Source organism: Gopherus evgoodei, chromosome 3 (assembly GCF_007399415.2).
Source record: "Gopherus evgoodei ecotype Sinaloan lineage chromosome 3, rGopEvg1_v1.p, whole genome shotgun sequence".
Classification (NCBI taxonomy): Eukaryota; Metazoa; Chordata; order Testudines; family Testudinidae; genus Gopherus; species Gopherus evgoodei.
The window spans coordinates 54344300-54366818 of NC_044324.1; the positions used below are offsets into that span (position 1 = coordinate 54344300).

General features: G+C 39.4%; 1 protein-coding gene across 2 annotated transcripts in view; it reads left to right on the forward strand.

Annotated features, from left to right (window-relative positions):
- The window catches only part of AGPAT5 (1-acylglycerol-3-phosphate O-acyltransferase 5), a 115384-nt gene extending 97063 nt beyond the window's left edge, over positions 1–18321 (forward strand). For both annotated transcript variants that reach the window (XM_030555574.1, XM_030555573.1), the window contains 2 exons: positions 14141–14264; positions 15752–18321. In XM_030555574.1, the coding sequence (XP_030411434.1) occupies positions 14141–14264; positions 15752–15977 (350 nt within the window). In that variant the 3' untranslated portion in view covers positions 15978–18321. The remainder of the gene's footprint in view (positions 1–14140; positions 14265–15751) is intronic.
- Positions 18322–22519: the final 4198 nt, after the last annotated feature.

Genomic DNA, 22519 nt, shown 5'->3' on the forward strand with positions numbered 1-22519 from the left:
AGGTCTGACTGAGTTTGGGCACCTGTGGTTCTTTCCTTTGGTGGTAGTCTGCTGCCTTCTCAAATGTGTTTTGTTTTTCAGTAGGAGCCACACATTTGGGAAAAAGGATTTTAAAGCAATAGTCTACATGCATCTATCTTATCTAAAGGCTCATAATCCTCTGATGATAATCTAGGCAAGCCTGACTTCTTTAGGCACCTCAACAGGATCTTGTGTGTATCTGGTTCCCCTGAATAACAACTGATCCTGTCTTCAGGGAGTGTCTCTTTTCAACCTTGCCAGAGTTCTTCTGTGTTCCTGGGCCTTTTCGGGAGCTGGTCAAAATCAGTTTTGTAGGTTCGCTGGAGGAGAGGTAGAGACATCAAGCTAACAGTTCTGGCATTGTCCCTGAATGATGTTTGCTAAGAGGTGGCAATCTTGAGCTATTCTTTTCCTTCCTGCCTGTTTTTTCCAAACAGCCTTCTATTGAGCTAAACTAGTATATTCACACAGTAGGTATCCCAGTAATCTGCCCAACATACAGTATTCATATGTTATTACAGAGCAGCTTCAAATCTCTCACAATGTATCTCTATACTAGAGGAGAGTATTTACTGTATATGTTCAGTCTATCTGACAGAATGGAAGGGGTTTATTCAGTGAACAAGGCCCTGTAAATATTACTGTTCTCTGTCAAATATTGTCTTGTTTCAACTAAAGAGTTTGCATTAGCCCTTTCAACGGTCTGATCTCCTGTGCTAATAGCACTATAGAAAAACACAATGTACCACTTACCTTTTTAGAATAGCAAAAGCTAATTATTTGACAGCCTCCATCTCTAGATCTGCATGTGTTGGGAACCTTGATCTACATGTAATTTCCTGAAGAGATCCTGTAATTCAGAAGTTTCTAATTACCTGTTTTCTTTAGCCTTAAGAGATTAACAATTTCATGATGGATTTCTTTTAATCAAGTAATTGTTCCCTGGATTGTCAGACAGAATGTCCACTTCCCCACAATGCTACTTCCCTGTACAAGGTCGCTGCCTTTCAACAGCCAACATTGCAATGGAGTGTCATTATTTTTCACTAGAACCAGCAGTGAAAGGGTTTTCTGTCAACTGGATTCAAGATGGTTACAGATGTGAATCTGAGAGATACACTGGCACTCAGAATTAATGTTTGATTTACTTATTGGTTGCTAATTTTGGATATAAAACAGTAAAAAGCAGTGAGGTAGTGTGTCTTAAAGCTTGGCTACACTCACACTTTACAGCGCTGCAACTCGGGTGTGAAAAAACACCCCCCTGAGCGCTGCAAGATACAGCGCTGTAAAGCGTCAGTGTAATCAGGGCAGCAGCGCTGGGAGCGCGGCTCCCAGCGCTGCACGCTACACCCGTAAGGGATGTGGTTTACGTGCAGCGCTGGGAGAGCTCTCTCCCAGCGCTGCCGCTCTGACTACACTCACACTTCAAAGCGCTGCCGTGGCAGCGCTCCCGCAGCGCTGCCGGGGCAGCGCTTTGAAATTCCAAATGTAGCCATACCCTTACTTTACAAATCAAATCCATTAATAATGATTTGAGTCTAAAGGTTCAGTCTAGATTAATGATTGTAGTGAAAAACATTATAAAATAACTAACAGATGACACTTGCAGTTTGGACAAGAGCTTTATTGACATGACTTGTCGCCATAACAGGCAGGGCTTATATACCACAACTTTCAATATTCTATTGCTAAAAGGATACATTTTTAATTTTATTTCTATTAATAAAATCTGCTTCAAGTCAGATTTCAACCTCCTGTGATGTCATGTTCAGTGTGTTCCAAACATTGCCAAAGTCCTTCAAGGTTAAAGGGGAAATCCGGATCTGATATTGATATATATTGTAGTATATAGGAAGGAATTGGTTACTGTGTTGTAAATAGTTTGGGAGCTCTCTAGTAGCCCTCCATCTTCAATCGCATTAGAACCCTCAGAGCAGCAGTGAACATACGTACCTAGGTCTTTTGGTTTTACGTAGTTAATAAACACAGTTATGTGGAATGCCAACTTTGCCAGTGTGGTTTCCCATATTCATTTCAGTTGTACTGAAAGCAAGGATGCAACAATTGGCATTGAGGATGTGATGATCCTCATCCAGGTATACAGGTTAACTGGAGCAAATGAAACACCTTTGTTGTGCCAATGCTGAAAAAGAATGGGGCTGTCCTTATCTGTGAGCATTTCAAGTATTGCATTCCCAGTATTGCATTCAAACCAGTATTCTTTACCTAGAATAGAGAATATGTTTGCCTCAGTAACTGGTGGTGTGCTATTGAAGATCAATCTAGCCCGAGCCTATCTAAAAATGGGGATTGAAGACAGTGAGAAGAAGTACCTCACAATTAACACATAGAAAGTCTTATTTCAATATAACAGGGTAGTGTTTGGAATAGTCAGCACCCACTTTTTAGTAGCAAGACCCGTATCAGGAATTAGGGTGTTTCAAGTACTCAGTGTTATTTGGCTGATTAACTGGTCACAGGATCTAGTGATGCACACCCCTTTGAGAACCTCCCAAAGGTACTTGCAAGGCTGGCTGAGTACGGTCTTAAAGCAACTAAGAGAAAATGTGAATTTTTCTAAGATTCAGTAGCATGTAGTGGCCACATCATTGACAAAGATGGTTTCCATAAATTCGAAGAAAAAGTTGAAACTATCCTTAAGGCACCTATAATGCAAAATGTGTCAGTCACATTCCTTTCTGAGGATGGTCATTTATTAGCATAAGTTCCTACCTCACGCAGCAACGGTGTTACACCCCCTGAATGAATTATGACCCAACGGACAGAAATGGCTTTGGTCCGTACAGTGCAACGAGGCTTTTGATGAAGCCAAGAGGCTCATATAATTTGAAATGGTTCCTACACACTTAAAGGCATATTTTCTATTAATTTAGCTTGTGACGCTTCCTTGTGTGGAATAGGAGCAGTAATTTCATGTGTAATGAAAAATCATACTGAAAAAGCCTATTGTCTTTGCTTCTAGATCTCTTACCTCAGCAGAATGTAACTGCTCAAATTGATAGAGAAGGGCTGAGTTTAGTCTGGGGAGTTAAAAAGTTTCACCAATATCTCTATAGGAAACAATGTACTTTTATTACAGATCATCAACTGCTAGTTTCAGTTTTTAGAAAAGGAGAACTGGCAATCACTGCAGCACAGTGACAGAAATGGACAACATTCTTGGATGCTCACTGTTCCAATAGTAAGTTCAGTGGTCCCAGCCAACATGGTAATTCAGATTGACTATCACATCTGCCATTAGAAGTGGCAGGAAAGGATAGTGAAGTGGAGGCACAGAGAGTAAGTATGTTCTATATGGCACAAATTGAGCCCTTGCCAGTAACAAATGCCATGATACAATGTGAAATTTAAAATGATCCAGTGCTGGCTAAAGTTCATGACATTACAATTAGTGGATGGACTCAGGCACGCGAATAACTATGTCCAGTTTTCTTAGCTTGAAAAGATTGCATAATATGTAACACTAGAGTGGTTATTCCTATTTAGCCAAAGTTTCACAAACTACAAGAATTACCCAAAGGACAGCTGGGAATTGCAAAAGTGAAAGTCCTGGCCAGGAGTTTTGTGTGCTAGCCTGGGATTGATACACAAAGAATGAAAATGGCAAAACAGTGTCAGGGTTATCAGCAAACTCAGTACATGCTCCATTACATCCTTTGGAGTGTCCAGCTACCTTGTGGCAACAAGTCCTTGCAGACTGTTTGAACCATTTATGGGACATATGTGTTTGGTTGCAATAGATGCTCATTTTAAATGGCCTGGAGTATTCTGTATGAATTGAGCTAGTTTAGTGAAAGTGTTAAAACTTTTGTTTTCAAGGACAGGAATTCCTGAACAGGCTGTAAGTGACAATGGAACTCAGTTCACATAGAAAGAGTTCCAGTTGTTTGTCAGAAGAAAAGGTATCAAACATGTTGACGTTGCACTCCATATGTTTTATGGAAATATGCTTATGAGTGTGAATATGATGTAACTGGAATTTGCTATATTCAAAAAGTCTCTTGTAAGGTATCATAATAAAGGTTATAACCTACTGAATATATTCCTCCTATTTGTATGTATGTAGCATTCTTGTATCTGAAGCTAGAAATATGAAGTATAACTCTGAGGCCCTATTGTAAATATACAAAGTGTGGGCCATTGATGGTGGTTTAAAATCTTGATGGCTCACATTGACTAGGACAATTGGTTGTAAATGTGGGTAATGATACTGGAATCCATCTTAAATCTGGTGCTTTTCCATTTAGAAGGAGGGGGGACCCACAGAGATAAAAAATTCCCACCTTGTGCCAAAGCTATAAAAGGAGGTGGAACAGAACAAAGGGGGCTGCAGTCATGAGAAAGCCCCCGTTTTCCACCTAAGATGTCTGTTGGAACTAACAAGGACTGTACTGGAGGAAAGGGCTGGGCCCAGACTAGGAAGGAGTCTCGTCTGTGAAAGAAGCTTATTGGAACAACTCTGAAGGTTAGATATTATTTGTAATCCAGTTTCTTAATTTATTAGGCTTAGACTTGCGTAGTTTTGCTTTATTTTGCTTGATGACTTATTTTTGTTCTGTTATTACTTGAAACCACTTAAATCCTACTTTTTATACATAAAATCACTTTTGTTTATTAATGAACCCAGAGTAAGTGATTAATACCTGGGGGAACAAATGGCTATGCATATCTATCAGTGTTAGTACCATTATATAAGGCACTGGTGAGACCTCATCTGGAATACTGTGTGCAGTTCTGGTCTCTCATGTTTAAGAAGGATGAATTCAAACTGGAACAGGTTCAGAGACGGGCTACTAGGATGATCCGAGGAATGGAAAACCTGTCTTATGAAAGGAGACTCAAAGAGCTTGGCTTATTTAGCCTAGCCAAAAGAAGGCTGAGGGGGGATATGCTTGCTCTTTATAAATATATCAGAGGGATTAATATTAGGGTGGGAGAGGAATTATTTAAGCTTAGTACCAATGTAGACACAAGAACAAATGGCTATAAACTGGAAACTAGGAAGTTTAGACTTGAAATTAGACGAAGGTTTCTAACTATTAGAGGAGTGAAGTTCTGGAACAGTCTTCCCAGGGGAGTAGTGGGGGCAAAAGACATATCTGGCTTTAAGAATAAGCTTGGTAAGTTTATGGAAAGGATGGTATGATGGGATAGCTTAATTTTGGCAATTGATCTTTGGATTATCAGCAGATAAGTATGCCTAGTGGTCTGTGATGGGATGTTGGATGGGATGGGATCTGAGTTACTGCAGAGAATTCTTTCCTGAGTGCTGGCTGGTGAGTCTTGCTCACATGCTCAGGGTTTAGCTGATCGCCATGTTTGGGGTCGGGAAGGAATTTTCCTCCGGGGCAGATTGGCAGGGGCCCTGGAGGTTTTTCGCCTTCCTCTGCAGCGTGGGGCATGGGTCACTTGCTGGTGGATTCTCGGCAGCTTGAGGTCTTCAAACCACAATTTGAAGACTTCAGTAACTCAGACATAGGTTAGGAGTTTGTCATAGAAGTGGATGGGTAGGGTTCTGTGGCCTGCTTTGTGCAGGAGGTCAGACTAGATGATCGTATTGGTCCCTTCTGACCCTAAAGTCTATGAGTCTATGAGTGTTATAGAAGGCAGACAATTTATGAGTTTACCCAGTATAAGCTTTATACAGAGTAAAACGGATTTATTTGGGGTTTGGATCCCATTGGGAACTGGGTGTCTGGTGCTGGAGATAGGTGACCCGCTGAGCAGTTTTTGGTTAAAGTCTTCAGCTTTGGAGGCGTGGACCAGACCTGGGTCTGTGTTGCAGCAGACTAGCATGTCTAGCTCAGCAAGGCAGGGTTCTGGAGTCCCAAGCTGGCAGGGAAAATGGGCTCAGAGGTAATTCCAACACATCAGGTGACAATCCCAAGTGGGTCTCTGTGACCAAACCCATCACACATGTCACCTTGTATTTTTACCATCCTGCCACAAAGGGATCAGTGGAAAGATGTATTCAGATATTTAAGCAAGTGATTCATGTTACAACCCTGGATAAAAGTAGCTTGCAAACAGGTTTGTAGGTTTTCCATTGACCTATAGGAATTCAGTACATGCTACTACAAATCTGGGGCCAACCACGTTTATGGGTCATAATCTAAAATCTCACCTAGACTTGTTAAAACCTGACCTACAGAAGGACATTTGAAAGAAACACTGTGATCCACTGGCCACAAATAGTCCAGCTGCACATCTTCATGCAGGAGGAAAAAATCTTAGCAATTTCCAAGAATTCATGAAATCCTAGTGTGATTACATCACAGATGAGTCCCGTCTTATTGGGTAGAAGTAGCACCAAATACGTAGTGGAAAAGACACACAAACCAGTTTTTGAGCACAAGTTCAACAAGATATTCTATACCTGTGATGCCTGTTGAAAATACTGAGCCTTCAGTACAGCTACAGACAGTGACTTGTGATAGTGCCAGTGAGCCTCGTGTCCCTGTTTCTTCTACAAATGACCCTAATGCTTCAGAGCAGGAAGATGCTATTGATACTGCTATACCAGAAAGTGCAGGCACATTCAGAAACTGTTGCTATACCTATGATACATTATTTAGAAAGAAGTCTTTAACCACCTCTCATACTTAATTTGTAGCATTTATATTAGTAGTTTATAAAGTAATACATTTATAATATTTTGTATGTCCTTTCATGCAAAGGGAGGAAGACTATATAGTGTATAGAAATTGGGTAATATTTCTTTGAATAGTTTGGGTGACCCACTACAGGTCTCTGTCTTCTATTGCAGAAGCCACCAGAATCCAGTCACAGCAGCAGTGTACATAGATAGCTAGGATGTGTATATTTGTACAGTGAATAAACACAGTTATTTGGAATGTGACAGTATGATTCCACAAAAAACTAATTTCTGGAGAGAGAAGAGTTTGAGGCTTTTCATATACATCATTCAGTGGAAGTTTTATATTTATATAAATAGTGTTTTTGTGTTTGTTTGGTATTTGCTTTGCAGTTCATCTTTTATGGACTCATCTTTGCCTTCCTCGATACAGAAGACTGAAAATGTTAATCTATTTTGAAAATATGGTATTAATATATAAAAAGAGGTGGAATTTACTGGAACTAGCTAGGGAAATACCATTGACTAGATATTTGTTTGAGACTGAAATACATTTGGGATCTGATAGTCTCCAAGGGACAATCAGTGATGTTTTTAAGAATCCAAATAATACATTATAACTTTCTGTGCTATGTTACCATGAATTCTTTCTTGTATAGTGGGCTTGGAATTTCACTGTGTACTAATGGATTTAACATTCTTGCCCTTAAAACATTGTAAATTGCCATATTTTCCTTCCTCTTGCTTTTGTCATTAGTATCATTATAAAAGTTTTATGCTTTTAGATCTTAAGCTGCTGCTAAATCATTTTGTAAGTCTGAAAGCTTTTATTAGCAAGTTATCACCCATATGAGAGTCAGTCCACTTTGGTCCCATGTGAATTATTAATGTTCATTTAACACATATTATAAATGTTCATTTAACATGTACTATTCTTGGTTCTTGATTTATGATCATAACAAAGTTGTCCCTAATCAAAAGTTTGATACAGTGCATGATTCTCAGTTATGTTGTATCTTTTGCAGAGAAGTTCAGACTTGTTTGTTCATACTGTTTATTGTAACACATTCCGGTGAGATCCGAGATTTGCAAAGCCTGTCAAATGTTGCTTTTTAGGGCCGACAGCTCTAAAATTGAATTTAATTTGTGCATAATAAATTGCTACAATAAGATTTCTTAGCTTAATTACAAAAGCCTTTTGGGATTTAAACTGATGTGAAATTAGAGGTCATGGGACTACCACAAATTTCTGGAGGTTATAGTGATAAAATCCATCTGTTTCTTCTCAAAAGCGGCAGCTCAATAAATTGTTCTTATCCACTGGTGTACTTAAGTGGTTGCAGTGACATTGTATGTCTAAAAAATAAAAAAAATGGATTAGTCACATTAAATGCTAAAATGAATTGCCTATTAAAAATAGCTCAAATAGCTGGCATGATTGTTTGCATTTGAGCATTTTGTATAGCTGTACTGGAGGGCAGTTTAAAAATGGTCCTGGGGCTGAGAGCAAGGGGATTCGGGTGGGGAGGAAAAGGATCTTTTAACACTTGTAGCGACAGATAAGAAAGTAGCACAGCAGCCTTGGATGCAGGCCAATCTGGCCATCCAGCTGCAAGGGTGAGTTTGGTGCAGATACGAGTAAAGGGATTAGGTTTGCATAGTGAGGAAACCTTGATGGGGGTAGGAAGGTTTAGGACTTTGATTTAGGTGAGCTAAGCTTATGCTGTGCAGAAAAGCTAGAGGAGGAAATAAGGGTACACATGCATTGGCACTTGCTGTGGAGAGCCAGCATCAGTGCTCAGATATATGGAATTTCTTTGCCACAAAAGAACAGTTTCTTTTTAGGTTTGATTAAAAAATCGCATTGTTTTCAAGCAGCGAATCATGAGGAATCAAATCCTTCTTTGTTTAGCTGTATGGATAAAACTGCAGAAACCTTTTTTTTCTGTTTGCTTCTGACATTGGGAGCTAATTAATATTCTTCTGCAGAGTTTGATAATAGTTGTAAAAGTGCCATATGGCTGTTATCAATGGTTTTGGAATGATGTTTAAGACTGGTTGGGGTTTTGTTTGTTTTTACTTAATTATGTATAAATAAATGTCAGGGAAGAGTTGTTTGTTCTTTTATAGAATAAAATCATAAAATAAAACTTCAAATAATAAATGTACACTGTAAAAGTTCCACCATTCTCCAGAGCAATATTTTTAATATTTTTAAAGGTAAATGGATACATTTGTATATAGCAGTGGTTCTCAAATATTAGCAATGCAAGGGCCCGCATTTTGATGTAAAATTTTTGGGGTACCTGCCTCCCCCCTGCTGAGGCCACACACCCCCACCCCAGCTCTTCCCACTCCCTCTCACTACATCCCTCCTCCCTCCATCACTCTCTTCCCCCCCCTCACTGTCATAGTATATTTCCCTAATTTGAACCTTAAGAGTCCAAAAAAATTGGGGTACCAGCATGAATTCCTCTAAGCTTAATTACCAGCTTAGATCTGATACACTGCCACCACCCAAAAATATATAGTGTTTTGGGGCACTCTGGTCCCCCCAAAAACCTTCCCTGAGGACCCCAAGACCCAAATTCCTTGAGTCTTACAACACAGGGGAATAAATCATTTCCCGCCCCTTCTCCTTTCTTCCTCCCAGATCTTTCCTGCCCTGGGAACACTAGAGATCACCGTGATTCAAACTCCTTGAATCACAACACAGAGAAATCATGGTGGTTCCCCCCCTTCTCTCCCCCTCCCTTCTCCTTCCCTGTTAAGTACAGACTTAATTCCCTTGAGCCTCAACAAGGGGAAAAAATCAAACAGGTCTTAAAAAGCAAAACTTTTAATAAAAAGAAAGAAAAAAGTAAAAGTTATCTCTGCAATTTAGATGGTAAAAGTTACAGGGTCTGTCAGCTTATAGAAACTGGAGAAAAAGCCTCCTCCAGCAGAAATACAATTTAAAATACTTCCAGCCAAATACACATTTGCAAATACAGAAAACAATCAAAAGACTATAACCCGCCTTTCTTACTAAATACTCACTATTTTGAATATATAAGAGACTGTAGCAGGGAGATTGGCAAGAAACCTGGTTGCACATCTAGTCCCTTCCAGGACCCAGAGAGAACAAAACCAAACCCAGAAAACACAAACAAAGGCTTCCCTCCACTGAGATTTGAAAGTATCTTGTCTCCTGATTGGTCCCCTATTCAAGTGTTTGGTTCCCTGTTTGTTAACCCTTTACAGGTAAAAGAGACATTAACCCTTAACTATCTGTTTATGACACTCACTCTCTTTCACCAGAATGGGGTAGGAAATTGGGGTGCAGCAGGGGGTGTGGGTTGCAGGCTCTTGAGGGAATTGGGGTGTGAGAGGAGATGGAGGGGGTGGGCTCTGTGAGGGAGTTTGGATATGGGAGTAGGTGCAGGGTGTGAGTTCTGGGAGATAGTTTGGGTGTGGGATGTGGTGCAGGCTCAGGGCTGGGGCAGGGGTACAGCAGGGTTCAGGGTGCGGGCTCTGGCCAGGTGGCACTTACCTAGGGCAGCTCTGGAAAGTGACCGGCACATATCTCTGGCAGCAGCTCCTAGGTGGGGGGACATGGAGGTCTCTGCGCGCTGCCCCCACCTGCAGGCACCACCCCCGCAGCTCCAATTGGCTGCAGTTCCCGGCCAATGGGAGCTGCAGAGTCGGTTCTTGGGGAGGGGGCAGTGTGCAGAGACCCCCTGGTGCCCCCCCATCCCCAGAGTCCACAGGAATGTATTGGCCACTTCCAGGAGCAGCGCAGAGCCAGGGCAGGTAGGAAGCCTGCCTTAGCCCCACTGCACTGCCGGACGTTTAGCACCTAAAATCTCCCGGTTTGCTTCAGTAGACCCCGGGAGATAGAGGGATGGGGAAGAGTTGATCAGCGGGGACCACAGACCCCCCTGGAGTACCCTCGGGATCTCCCAGGGGTCTGGGGATCTGAGTTTGAGAAATTCTGGTATATCTGGTAGAATGCTGCCTAAAATCAAGTAGAAAAAAAGACTTGATATGACCATTTGTTTTGATCTGACCATTCCAATCATTTGTTTCCTATTATCCATTTTTACATATTTTAGAAAGTTCCATGTTTAAGGCTTCTCTCCCTTGCCCATAGGAAGTGTTATGTCCTAATGAAAGTTAGTTATTAGCATTTATTAAGAAAGAGATAAATCCCCTTTGGTTTTAAAATATGAATTGTGCACTCTTAGGAATCCCCACTCCATTAGTTTCAGGATTAGAATCTAATATATGGATCTCTCATTTGTTTTGTTAAAGTATTTCAGAATCTTAAATGTGTGAAAATTGAAATACTTAGAAACTGTTTTCCTCTAAAGAGACAGTCTTTGCCACCTTCTAAACATTTTGTCCTGTATCACATATTCCCATATCAAGATGTCATGTGCGGTTTCATTGTCCACCCTCTCCATCCTCACCTTTAGGGGGGAAAAAGAGTCAGTGTGACTTTGTGCAGTCTACATGGTTTTATAAAAATTTAATAATAAGTGAATATAATGTAACTGAGATATGCTTCATGCAAAAGGTCTCTTGTAAGGTATCATTACAAAGCTTATAATCTACTGAGTGTGATCATCCTGTTTGTATAAATGTACCACTCTTGTATCTGAAACTATAAATATGAAATATAACTCTGAGGGCCTATTGTAATTATGTAAAGTGTGGCCATTAATGGTGGTTTGGAATCTTGATGACTCCCATTAACTAGGACCATTGTCTGCAAGTGACTGTCTTTTACCTGTAAGTCTTCCTGTATATGTGTGTGCTGGCAAGTGGGTAACGAAGTCTTGCAGTGACATGTGATCATGTCACCTGAACTGGAATCCATCTTTAACTTGGCATCTTTCCATTGAGAAGGAGGGGGTGGGAACTCAGAGAGAGACAAAAGGATTCCCGCCTTATGCAAAAGATATATAAAGGGGTGGAAGAGAACAAAGGGAGGAGGGCCATTATGAAGAATCCCCTAGCTACCACCTAAGCTGGGACAAGAGCTGTACCAGGGGAATGAATTGTGCCCAGGCCTGGAAGGTGTCCAGTCTGAGAAAAAACTTGCTGAAGCATTTCTGAGGGTGAGATTATCTGTATTCAGTTTGATTAGACATAGATTTGTGCATTTTATTTTATTTTGCTTGGTGACTTACTTTGTTCTGTCTGTTACTACTTGGAACCACTTAAATCCTACTTTCTGTATTTAATAAAATCACTTTTTACTTATTAATTAACTTAGAGTATGTATTAATACCTGGGGGAGCAAACAACTGTGCATATCTCTCTGTGTTATAGAGGGCAAACAATTTATGAGTTTACCCTGCATAAGCTTTATACAGGGTAAAACGAATTTATTTGGGTTTAGACACCATTGGGAGTTGGGCATCTGAGTGCTAAAGACAAACACACTTCTGTGAGCTGTTTTCAGGTAAACCTGGAGCTTTGGGCCAAGGAATTCAGACTCTGGGTCTTTGTTGGAGCAGACGGAAGTGTCTGGCTCAGCAACACAGGGTGCTGGAGTCCTGAGTTGAAAGGGAAAATAGGAGCAGAGGTAGTCTTGGCACATCAGTTGGTAGCTCCCAGGGGGTTTCTGTGATCCAACCCATCACAGTCAGAAATACTAAGACCTGGCAAGTATAGCTTTTGCAGCATGACACTACATAATAGATACTGGTGTGGTTGTGCAAGGATGGGTTTCAGCTTTGACAGGCTATGATGTGGTGCATATGTCTCTGACTCTTTGCTCAAGTTTTAACTATACCTCAACATACTCCCTATCTTGCATGGTTACACTGTTCACAAAGTAAAATTACAGCCACTTATATGCACCGTGGCCATCAGTTTTCCATCTGTTGTCTGTCTATAATATATAAAGGCATTTTTGGACCCTTTTCAAGTTTAACATTGTCCAAATGTTGAGGTACTGCAGCATCAGGATGAAAAGGTATGTTAAGGGTTTCTGTTGGTGGGACACCATGGTTACTACCTTTTAAACTTACAATTTCACCATTATTCATGGACACAAAGTGATATCAGCAAAAAATCCAATACAGGGATGTAAGATCCGTTAGTATCCAACAATTTAAACATTTTAGCTGAGGTAACAGCTTCCACTAGGAAGAGTTCTGTTCGCAATTGGCTTTGTATTTACACAGTGAACTGCTTTAAGCATAAATATGAGGTGAAGCAACAATCAAGCAATATAATGCTCTCTGTAAAAACAGAAAAGTAAAGAAGTATCTGAGGATCTGTCTCCTAAGCAGGTGACTATATTTTAAAACAAGTTTACTATCATTGAGATGATATTGATTATCAAATAGTGTAAAACATAAGTATAACCAATTCTCTGTCAAGAACACAGAGAAGCCAAGATTCACCGCCTACAACTAACATCACCTACAACTGGCATCACCTACAACTTGTCTCGGGTGATGCCAGTATAAAAGAGTCCTTTATATATCTCAGACAGCGAAGTTAATTAAAGGAAAAAAATACCCAAGTCCTGTGTAGTTCATTTTCCTTTAACAAACTATGATTACTCTGTTCTGACATTAGGCAGTAACTTATTGATTTAGGATGCATAAGAAGCCAATCAGGCCATTTCCCTAGAATCTTATTGAAGTGTTTTCATTCAGTGTACGTTAAGTAAATGAAATACCTGATCTGGGAATAAAAGATACTATCAATCCTACAGAGTCCATTCCAACTAAGAATAGGTTGGAATTTTCACTCACTTTACACTGTTCTATCAGGAATGACTTGATATTGAAATCAAGTAGCATTATACAATGTAAAAGTATGTAATCCCAGTCAAACCCAGTGACTATTGGCAACTAATGGAAGACCGAAGAAGTGTATGTTTTGAGGACAGCATTTGATTTTTAGTTATTACACACTTAATTTATCTGTTATTTCGATTCTAACCCACATCCTCTTAGAGATGTCCAGGGAAGTTTACAGTAGTTTGAATTTTATTATACAATATTTCAAGCTAGGAGCTATTTTTAAAAAAAAAAATCTGTAACTTCTGATTTTAAAAGGGACAAGAAATAGGCATTGGATCTTAAACAATTTAAACCAAAATCTAAAAATGATAGGCTGGATAATTTTATGACCAATAACATGTAATAAAATATGCTGAAACAGAGGTAATCAAATCTCACATTACAGAACATCAGCTGATTGCTACTGGGATCTGGACGGAACTTTCTCCATGTTGTACAGTTGGGTTGATGGATTGTTGGAGGGTTTTCCACACTGGATAAAATAATGGATAAAATTTTCAGAAGCACCTGGGTCACTTAGAAGCCTAAATTCCCCTAGTTACTTTTGAAAATGGTACTTAGGTTCCAAAGTCACTTAGACATTTTGCTCTATATTTATCTTTATTATATTGTATTTATTTGGAGAATGTTTTTTCTACCATGTAAAAATTACTTACAAGACTTGGTTGTGGGTTTTTTTTGTTTTGTTTTTTAGAGTTTCTGTGTAAGGAATGCCCAAAAGTTCATATTTACCTTGATCGGATTGAACTGAAAGATATTCCAGAAGAACAGATGTATATGAGAAGATGGCTTCATGAACGCTTTGAAATAAAGGATAAGTGAGTAGCGATAGTCATGTCACAGCTGAGACTTAAGATTTAATATGCTTCAAAGTAACTTATTTTTAGTATTAACACAATAAACAGTCTTAGACCTCCTAAACATGTCCATGGACCAGATCACCCACTCTGCTAAGAACCCCATGGTAGGGGTCAGTTTCCCCCAAATTGTTCCATTGATGCGGTAGATGGTGTTTCCCACATTGGAATGTCGTATGGGGGCGCGCACACAGTGGATCCACATGAGGGTCTGGCATATTTACGGAGGTCTGTGCCTCCGCATCAGCTCAGATTCCCCTCCAGCTCTTTCTTGTTCCCATGCAGCATAGTTCAGTAGGAACTGGCCTGCCAGAGTTTCCCCAGTTGGCAGCTGCTCCTAGATATAAATAAGTGATAAATAATTCATCTAGTGAGCTCCTAACCTTCTGTATACTTGCATACATCCTATAAGTGAAAGGCTGCCACGTGTGACTCAATGGGTTCTGTAGAGATATATACCGTTTCAAACTCACAAGGCTATAATTGTCCCTGGTGTAACTTCATTGAGGTCAATGAATAGATAAATTTGATCTTGAGCCCATGTGGAAGGCAACTATAGATCTAGGCATATATATATATGGTCCTCATCGCCATAGTATTTGAGCATCTCACAACCATTAATAAATTTTCTCTTTACCACACTCCTGTGAGGTAGGAAAGTCCTGTTATCCCTATTGTGCAGATACAGAACTGAGTCATAGGCAGAAGAAGTGACTTCTGCAGGGTTACCCAGGAAGTGTGTGGAGTCAGGAATTGACTGGAGGTCTCTAGTCCCAGTTCAGTGCCCTGTTCACTAGATCATCCTTCCGACCTAGATACATGACTGCTTGGCGTGTGCATTTTAGGGGTATGAAACATTCAGTTTTTTCAGAATTTAGTTGCATGCTACAATATTACTCTCTAAAAAACAGTAGAAGGAAACTGGTTTTGTTCCTGAGCCAATAAACCAATATCCATTGTAGACATTTTGACTTCACCATGTAAGAATAAAATGTTCGTGTTTATTTCCAAAACCCTTTGAGTCTCCTGAGACTTCATTATCTTCCCTGTTTTGTTACATGCAGACACTTTTCCTTTTGTTCACAGAGTTGCTTTTGTTATGAATTATTGACAATAAAATATTTTTAATTAATATTATTTTACAGGATTGGGGACTTGTTTTGCTAGGTGCTGAGTAAATATAAATGTGGACACAATAATATACATTGATAAGAATTGTATGACAGGAAAAATCATTTGTATTGTTTTAAGGGATTAAGTTTGAGCACCCAGGTACAGAGCATAAGTTTGATTGTCAATATACCTATAGCATGTTGTCTGTTACAAAACTGTTGCTATACGCACTGCTAAATAAGTATTTGATAGGTAATAGAGGATAAGATATAAAATTATTAGATGAAAGAAAACTGCTTTAAACATGAACTAATACATGAATTTGTCTCTCACAGGTTACTAATAGAGTTTTATGATGCAAAGGATTCTAAAAGAAGAAACAAGTTCCCAGGGAAATGTGTTCATTCCAAACTAAGTCTCAAGAAAACTTTACCATCCTTGCTGTTTTTAGGTGGCCTGACTGCTAGTATGCTTCTGACAGAATCTGGAAGGAAACTTTATGTAAAAACATGGATATATGGGACTTTAATTGGCTACCTATGGGTTAGTGTTAAAGCATAAATAGATGCTAGTCTCCAATGAGAGAAATGTGCTCTCTTGTCTTGCACATTGCACCAAAATTTTTCCTGAATTTATAAAAGAAAAGTAAATAAAGCCTTATTGATTGAACATTGGATAAATTCGAATTTGTGGCTTATACCTCTGTGTGGTTGGTCTGGGGAAAATGTACTTAGTTTTACAAATTTGCTACTGATTTTGCTGTAAAAATGACAGATAAACTGAGTTTTATTACACACTGCTTTCCCCATGAATGAATATCTATCTGTATCTGCCGAAGATTAGTAGAAGTATGTCTTTATAGATACGTAACTTAAGTGGACCAGTGAATGTATTTACTAACATTAATTTAGGGGATATATGTATTCTTCTTCTACTACTACTACTACTACTAGTAGTAGTAGTAGTCAGTTTAGTTTTTGTTACTTTTCAATTCATTGCAGCAACTCAGTTATATCTATCCTAGCTGCATTACAGCTAACAGCAAAGCTGATGTTCTTCAGTATCTTGTTTTTCAGTTTTATCTAAATATGTTCCTCAGAAGCTGATCCTGTAAATTCGTAAATCATGAAATGTTATGCAAGGCAGAGAAAAAGTTCCTAAGAACCATTGTTCACCGGGAAGAAGTTTTGATTGCATTGCATTATTACCTGATTTAATTATTTTACATATGCAAAACATTGAATTATAATTAATATTATTGAACCAACAGCTTATTTTGTGCGCCCTATGTTTGTGCAGAAGAGAATATGTGCAGTATAATGAAAGTTTAATTGTGGCCTAACCAGATTGTAGCCTACCTTATGTCTAAATCGTCAATAGTTTGTTAAAGATTCAGCTCAGCTGATAAAACTGTAGAGTGTATGTGCCATAAACAGTATGAACATTCAGAAGTTTCCTGTTACTTCATCATTATCTCAAAGCAAATTGATGTAATCTGTATAATACATAATAATACTATTACTTCAGCAGGAGTGTATATTATGGTAACAAGGAACTTTCAGATGTTCCTACTGAACTTAAAGCATGTGCCTTTGTCTGCTGATCTATGATTTAGCCTGATATTCATTGTCAATAAATCATTTAGTGTTATGATATTACATTAGACTTTCACAGCATCCTAGTTAATGTTCATGTCAGACAGATTGAAGATTTTGGTGTTGATACATATGGTTTGCACAGTAGAATAATTGTGAAAGAAATGCATATCTGACCAGTATTTCACCTGCTTGAAAATATACATTTTAAAAAACTTTGTTGTCAGCAGGCCTATGGTTCCCGTGGCTATTGTGTCTGTGTGTTACGTGGGGAAATTCCATTTCCTCTTTTCCAGGGAATAGGCTATCTGCACTAGGGTCTAGCTAGAGAAGAGGCTCCTGTATTATCTTCTTCCATTAGGAAATCAGACTCCCAGCATCAAAACACAAGACCTAGAGTATGCTTTTATCTCACTTCTCCAAGCTTTAAATGTGCATCTCTTATTAGCTTTAATGGCATTTACATTGCATAAACTCCTTATGCATTAAAATAATAATATACATTTTGAAATTATCATTGTTCTCAAAGTTCAATTATTCTGTGATGGAAAAGTGCTTGCTTTTAATACATATTTTTTTTAAAACATTATAAAAGACTATTTACAAGTCCACCTTAAAAATGATCCAGTTTGCAATTCTGTATCCTTCCATAATGGATTTTGTCACTGGACATATTTATATCATTCATTTATGCAGGAGGTGTTGATGAACCATCTTAAAACAATGACAGGGAACAGGGTTTAGAATAGTATTGTTGTGAGGTTCTGAAACCATGGAAAAATAAGCCATTTTATGTATGGGTCATACAGCTTGTGCTGTTCTCAACAGAATGGCCAATGGATACAATCAGAATGCAGTGTTCTCCTATTAATCTGACTTTGATGTATGAAATGTAAATTTACAATGAAATCTCACTGTGTCATGATTTTATGTAACAGTCCGAAAGTTAAGAATAATACTTAACTGTACAACAAAAATAAATGCAAATTGCTTAACTCACTTGTAGCAAAATTACTGCTGTTTTGAAGGTCCTAATGACTACAATTTTGGCGCTCTCATGTTAAACTCTCTAGAATATAATTGATTCAGTGAAACAAAGCAACTGGTCTGTTTATTTTGAATGTCATTCTCCTGACTACTCTTACACAATTTTTTTTCTCGCAATTAGTTAATACATTTTTGAAAATTGTTATGAATTTGCTCATGTATTGGGTGTTCGGAGCATTGTATGCTATTTCTTAATATGCACTGATGTCAACTTGAAATATTTCTTTATTAAAAAGAAAAGAGCCAGATGCTCATTCCCTTTTTTTGCTGTTCCTACTCTTGTTTGAAGTATTTTTAAGCTTTTATGTTTGTGACTGTTTACAGCTGAATTATTATTCTTTACAAAAACAGTCAACATGCAAGATTCTAATACTCTTCAGTAAAAAGGTTTGTGTGAACAAAAGTCAAATAAAAATGGCCTTGTCTTTCTTTTCTGTGCTGCTAAAAAGTTTCAGAAACTTGGAATGTTTTATAAATGCCCATGTTCAGTACAGTACTAAGGAGATGGTTAGACCCTGGTAGTAGCTTCGGAACTGAGAATGCCTGCAAGATTTTGTATTTAATATTATTAATCATGTTTATTACAGCAGTGCCTAAGTACCAATGAAAAGTGGTGCGCTGTACAGAGTAATTGACAATCCCTGCCCCCTGAAGGGCTTGCAGTCTAAATAGGCCAGGCAGACAGAGAGTGGGTGGCAGGGAGGAATAACATGCAAAGCAGTGTGATGGCACAAGCCATCCCTTCAATGCCATGACTTTTTTGTGAGGGGAGGGGAGTTGGAAGGGGAAAAGCTAAAGGGAAAGGAAGATGAGTGAGCACGACAGGGGCAGGACAAGGGAGGACACTTGTGGAGTGAAGCTAAGATGAGGAGAGGGGGAGAGGCAGGTTTGGAGCAAACAGCCAATTAGCACAGAGCAGAGGAAGTCCAGTCAAAACTGTAGGTGCTTCTGTCACTGCTCCTCCAGATGAGTCACTGGCTGGCCCCACTGTGGAGTTCTTTTTCACCATGGCCACACTCGGGGTGGGGGAGTGGAGAAGGGAGGCACCATTTGTGTCCTTGTGCCCCCAGAGTAGGGGAGGAGCATTCCTTGCAACATTCTTCAGCTCTGTGTAGCTGAAAAGAGATGACTGCTCTCTATAAATGCATCAGAGGGATAAATAGCAGGGAGGGAGAGGAGTTATTTAAGCACCAGTGTGGACACAGGAACAAATGGATACATACTGCCCATCAACAAGTTTAGGTTTGAAATGAAACAAATGTTTCTAACCATCAGAGAAGTGAACTTCTGAAACAGCCTTCTAAGGAGAGCAGTGGGGGCAAAAAACGTAATTGGCTTCAAGACTGAGCTGGATACATTTGTGAAGGGGGTGGTTTGATGAGACTGCCTAAAATGACTTGTATCCAATCAGCAATTGCTAGTAGCAAATATCCCCCATGGGCTGGTATGGGCACTAGATGGAGAGGGCTCTGAGTTACGGTGAAGAATTATTTCCCAGGTGTCTGGCTGATAAGTCTTGCAAAAATTATCAGGGTCCAACTGACCACCGTATTTGGAGTCAAAAAGGAATTTTCTCCCAGGTCAGATGGGCAGAGACTCTGGGTTTTTTTCCCCTTCCTCTGCAGCATTGGGCACAGATCACTTGCAGGTTTAATTTAGAGTAAATGGTGAATTCTCTGTAACTTGACATCTTTAAATCATGATTTGAGGACTTCAGTAACTCGGCCAGAGGCTAGAGGTCTATTACAGAAGTGGGAGGTGAAGCTCTGTGTCCTGCAATGTGCAGATCAGACTAGATGATCATGATTGTCCCTTCTGGTCTTAGCCCATGAGTCTATGAAAGCTTGTCTCTCACAAACAGAAGTTGGTCCAATAAAAGAGATTACCTCACCCACCTTGTCTCTTAGTTTGGCATGTTCAGTACTGCTAGACTTTGTGAATAGTCATGTATTTTAGGTGTCTGTGTGCCAACAGTAAGGAACGGAAGTGGAGATTTTGTGGAGTTTATTTATTTTGTTGAAAAATAAATAATGGAAGGTATTTAATTTTAATTTTTTATTTTATTTTATTTTATTTTCTCACACAGAGAAGGAATCCCTTAGTCTGGGGACTGTAGGATTAACCATGCTCACAAAGGCCATAGAAACAGTTAATAGGCTACAGATCTTATCACCTCCCAGCCTTCTGCCTAATGAGCCTGGGAACTGCAGCACAGCCTTTGCCTGCTATGGCTGGGCTGCAGTGAACAGATCTACTCCAAATACAGGAATTTAAGTGGAAGTGGTGGCGGTTTTTGTGAGCTCATCCTTGGCAGGTTTTTTATCTTCTTTTGTTCTTCTGGCCTGTTTCACTGATGTGGAGTCCTGTAGTCCCAGTGAGAAGAAGCTTGAAATGTTTTACAACTTGCTGAACATGAAATAAACAGGAATATTATAGTTATGTTTGCACACGTCTGGTCGATGATGCAATTCAAGCAACAAAATAGATAATCGAGTGAATGAAAACCAATGAAAAATACCAGTTCATTTCATTAATTTAAAATATCTACTGTAACTTACGGTAATTGAGTTCCCTATTTTGTAGTTCATGTAACCTTGTCTTCTGAGAAATGGTTTGGCTTCTTATACCTTCTATTTTATGAGCTGTGTCCCTGTTCTGAAGGGGTCGTGACCCATAGTAACGGATTGGATTTTGCTGTTCTATGTGTGGAAATTAAATATTTACGCCAGGTCTATATTAAACATACATTCCACTAGAAATGATGGTGTGGGGGGAATAATATCAAAGGAACACACTATTGATTTTGAATGTGCACAATGATAAGTAAATATTGAAATTGGAACCATCCCTTCTAAATGGTCTCTTGTATCTGGTTCATGTTTATACAGTGAAAACTTACCCTTATTAATTATTCTTGTACAAACTGAAGATTTCTAGGCTGCTTTTCAATTTTTTTATCTTGTATAAAATTAAGTCTCCAGTAGAAACAACTCTGCTTTTTGTTATATTCTCAGTGTGACTACAAATTCGATGTAGGATTTTCCATCAAACCAGAATTAACCTATCCTACAAACCTGGTTGTATTATCTGTGTGTGTTTTATGGCAGCCATGGCCAGGGGAGTCCCCAGCAGTGCTGCTCCATTGGCCAGAGCTACTGCAGAGGCTCTGTGCAGAATATCCTGGCCAGCTGTTGATGTCCCAGAAGCCATATGGGGGGATGGGAGCCTGCTCTGATTTCGTATTCTCTTGAATTCAGTGGACTTTGTATCAGACTGATGGAGGAGAGTCAGTGGATTATCCAGCTGACCCCAGAAGGCTCTCAGACTTGGCAGATATCCTTGCATTATCTTACCAGCACATTTTCAGCATGGTGCACAGGTAATTATACACACTAAGTCTTGGTGTTATGAGCACTTTTCTTTTTTTAAGCCTTTGGAACTTGATTGCAGAGGTTTGGGTCATTTATTTAAAAAAAATAAATACTGAATGTGACAATTTGTGCTAGTAAAATACAAGATTGGCAGCCCTGCAGAACAAGGGATGTCCTGGTACAAGCTTCCCTGCTGATATGCTTCAACCATGACCTTAGAGGGATTGCCTCTAGGGATGAAAGATTAGTTCAGTCACTATAGATCTGGCTGGGCATGTAAGCTTGCATATACCTTGATTTGAGTTAAACTGTAAATAGGATGTGACAGGCTGTGTGCAGGAGATGGTGTTTTCAGGCGAGTTGAGGTAACCGGGAACTCCCTGAACTGATAAGCTTCAAATGCAGATAAGGTGAGGACATAAGTGATTGGTCCTTACATGACTTGCAAAGCACTTGGTCCTTACATGATCTATACAATGTCCAAACCAGATTCAAGTAGTATAGATGTTAGTAGCTAGTAAAAATGTGCGTTGTGTGTGATATGGTTTGGAATTATGGTGTTACCCTGTACCTGAGCCACCTGTATCGGGGCCTGGCCAGCATGGGTTTAGGGCTGTTACATGCCTAATAAAAGTAACCTGAGTGATGAGCTGGAGTTGAACTGAGGTGTTTTGGATCCCAGAAAGCTGGATAAAATGTTCTTCCAGAACTGGACAAGGTGCTTTGAATAAGCCAAGTGGAAAAGGTCTTGGAGAGAATCCCAAGACGTAGCCCATTCATTCCTTGGCTCCTCTTTTAGGACTACTAATAAAGAAGCCAGTTAGTGTGATTAATGTGTGTGCATCTTTTCATTAAGACATGAACTTAGCCTGTATGAAATGACTGACTGGTCTATCTACCAGCCATCCCATAGTAACCACTTTCAATCTACCTGCCCAGGCTTCATTAGAACCAGGAACTTGGAGCTGAATGCTCCTTACTCTCCTGTTACCCTCCCCAGGGCCTGTGCAGTCAGCTGGGTTCAGCCATTTTATGAAACCTGATTTCATGTTGCCGTTCTTGGCTGGGGGAAAATGCTGGGCTTTGGTGC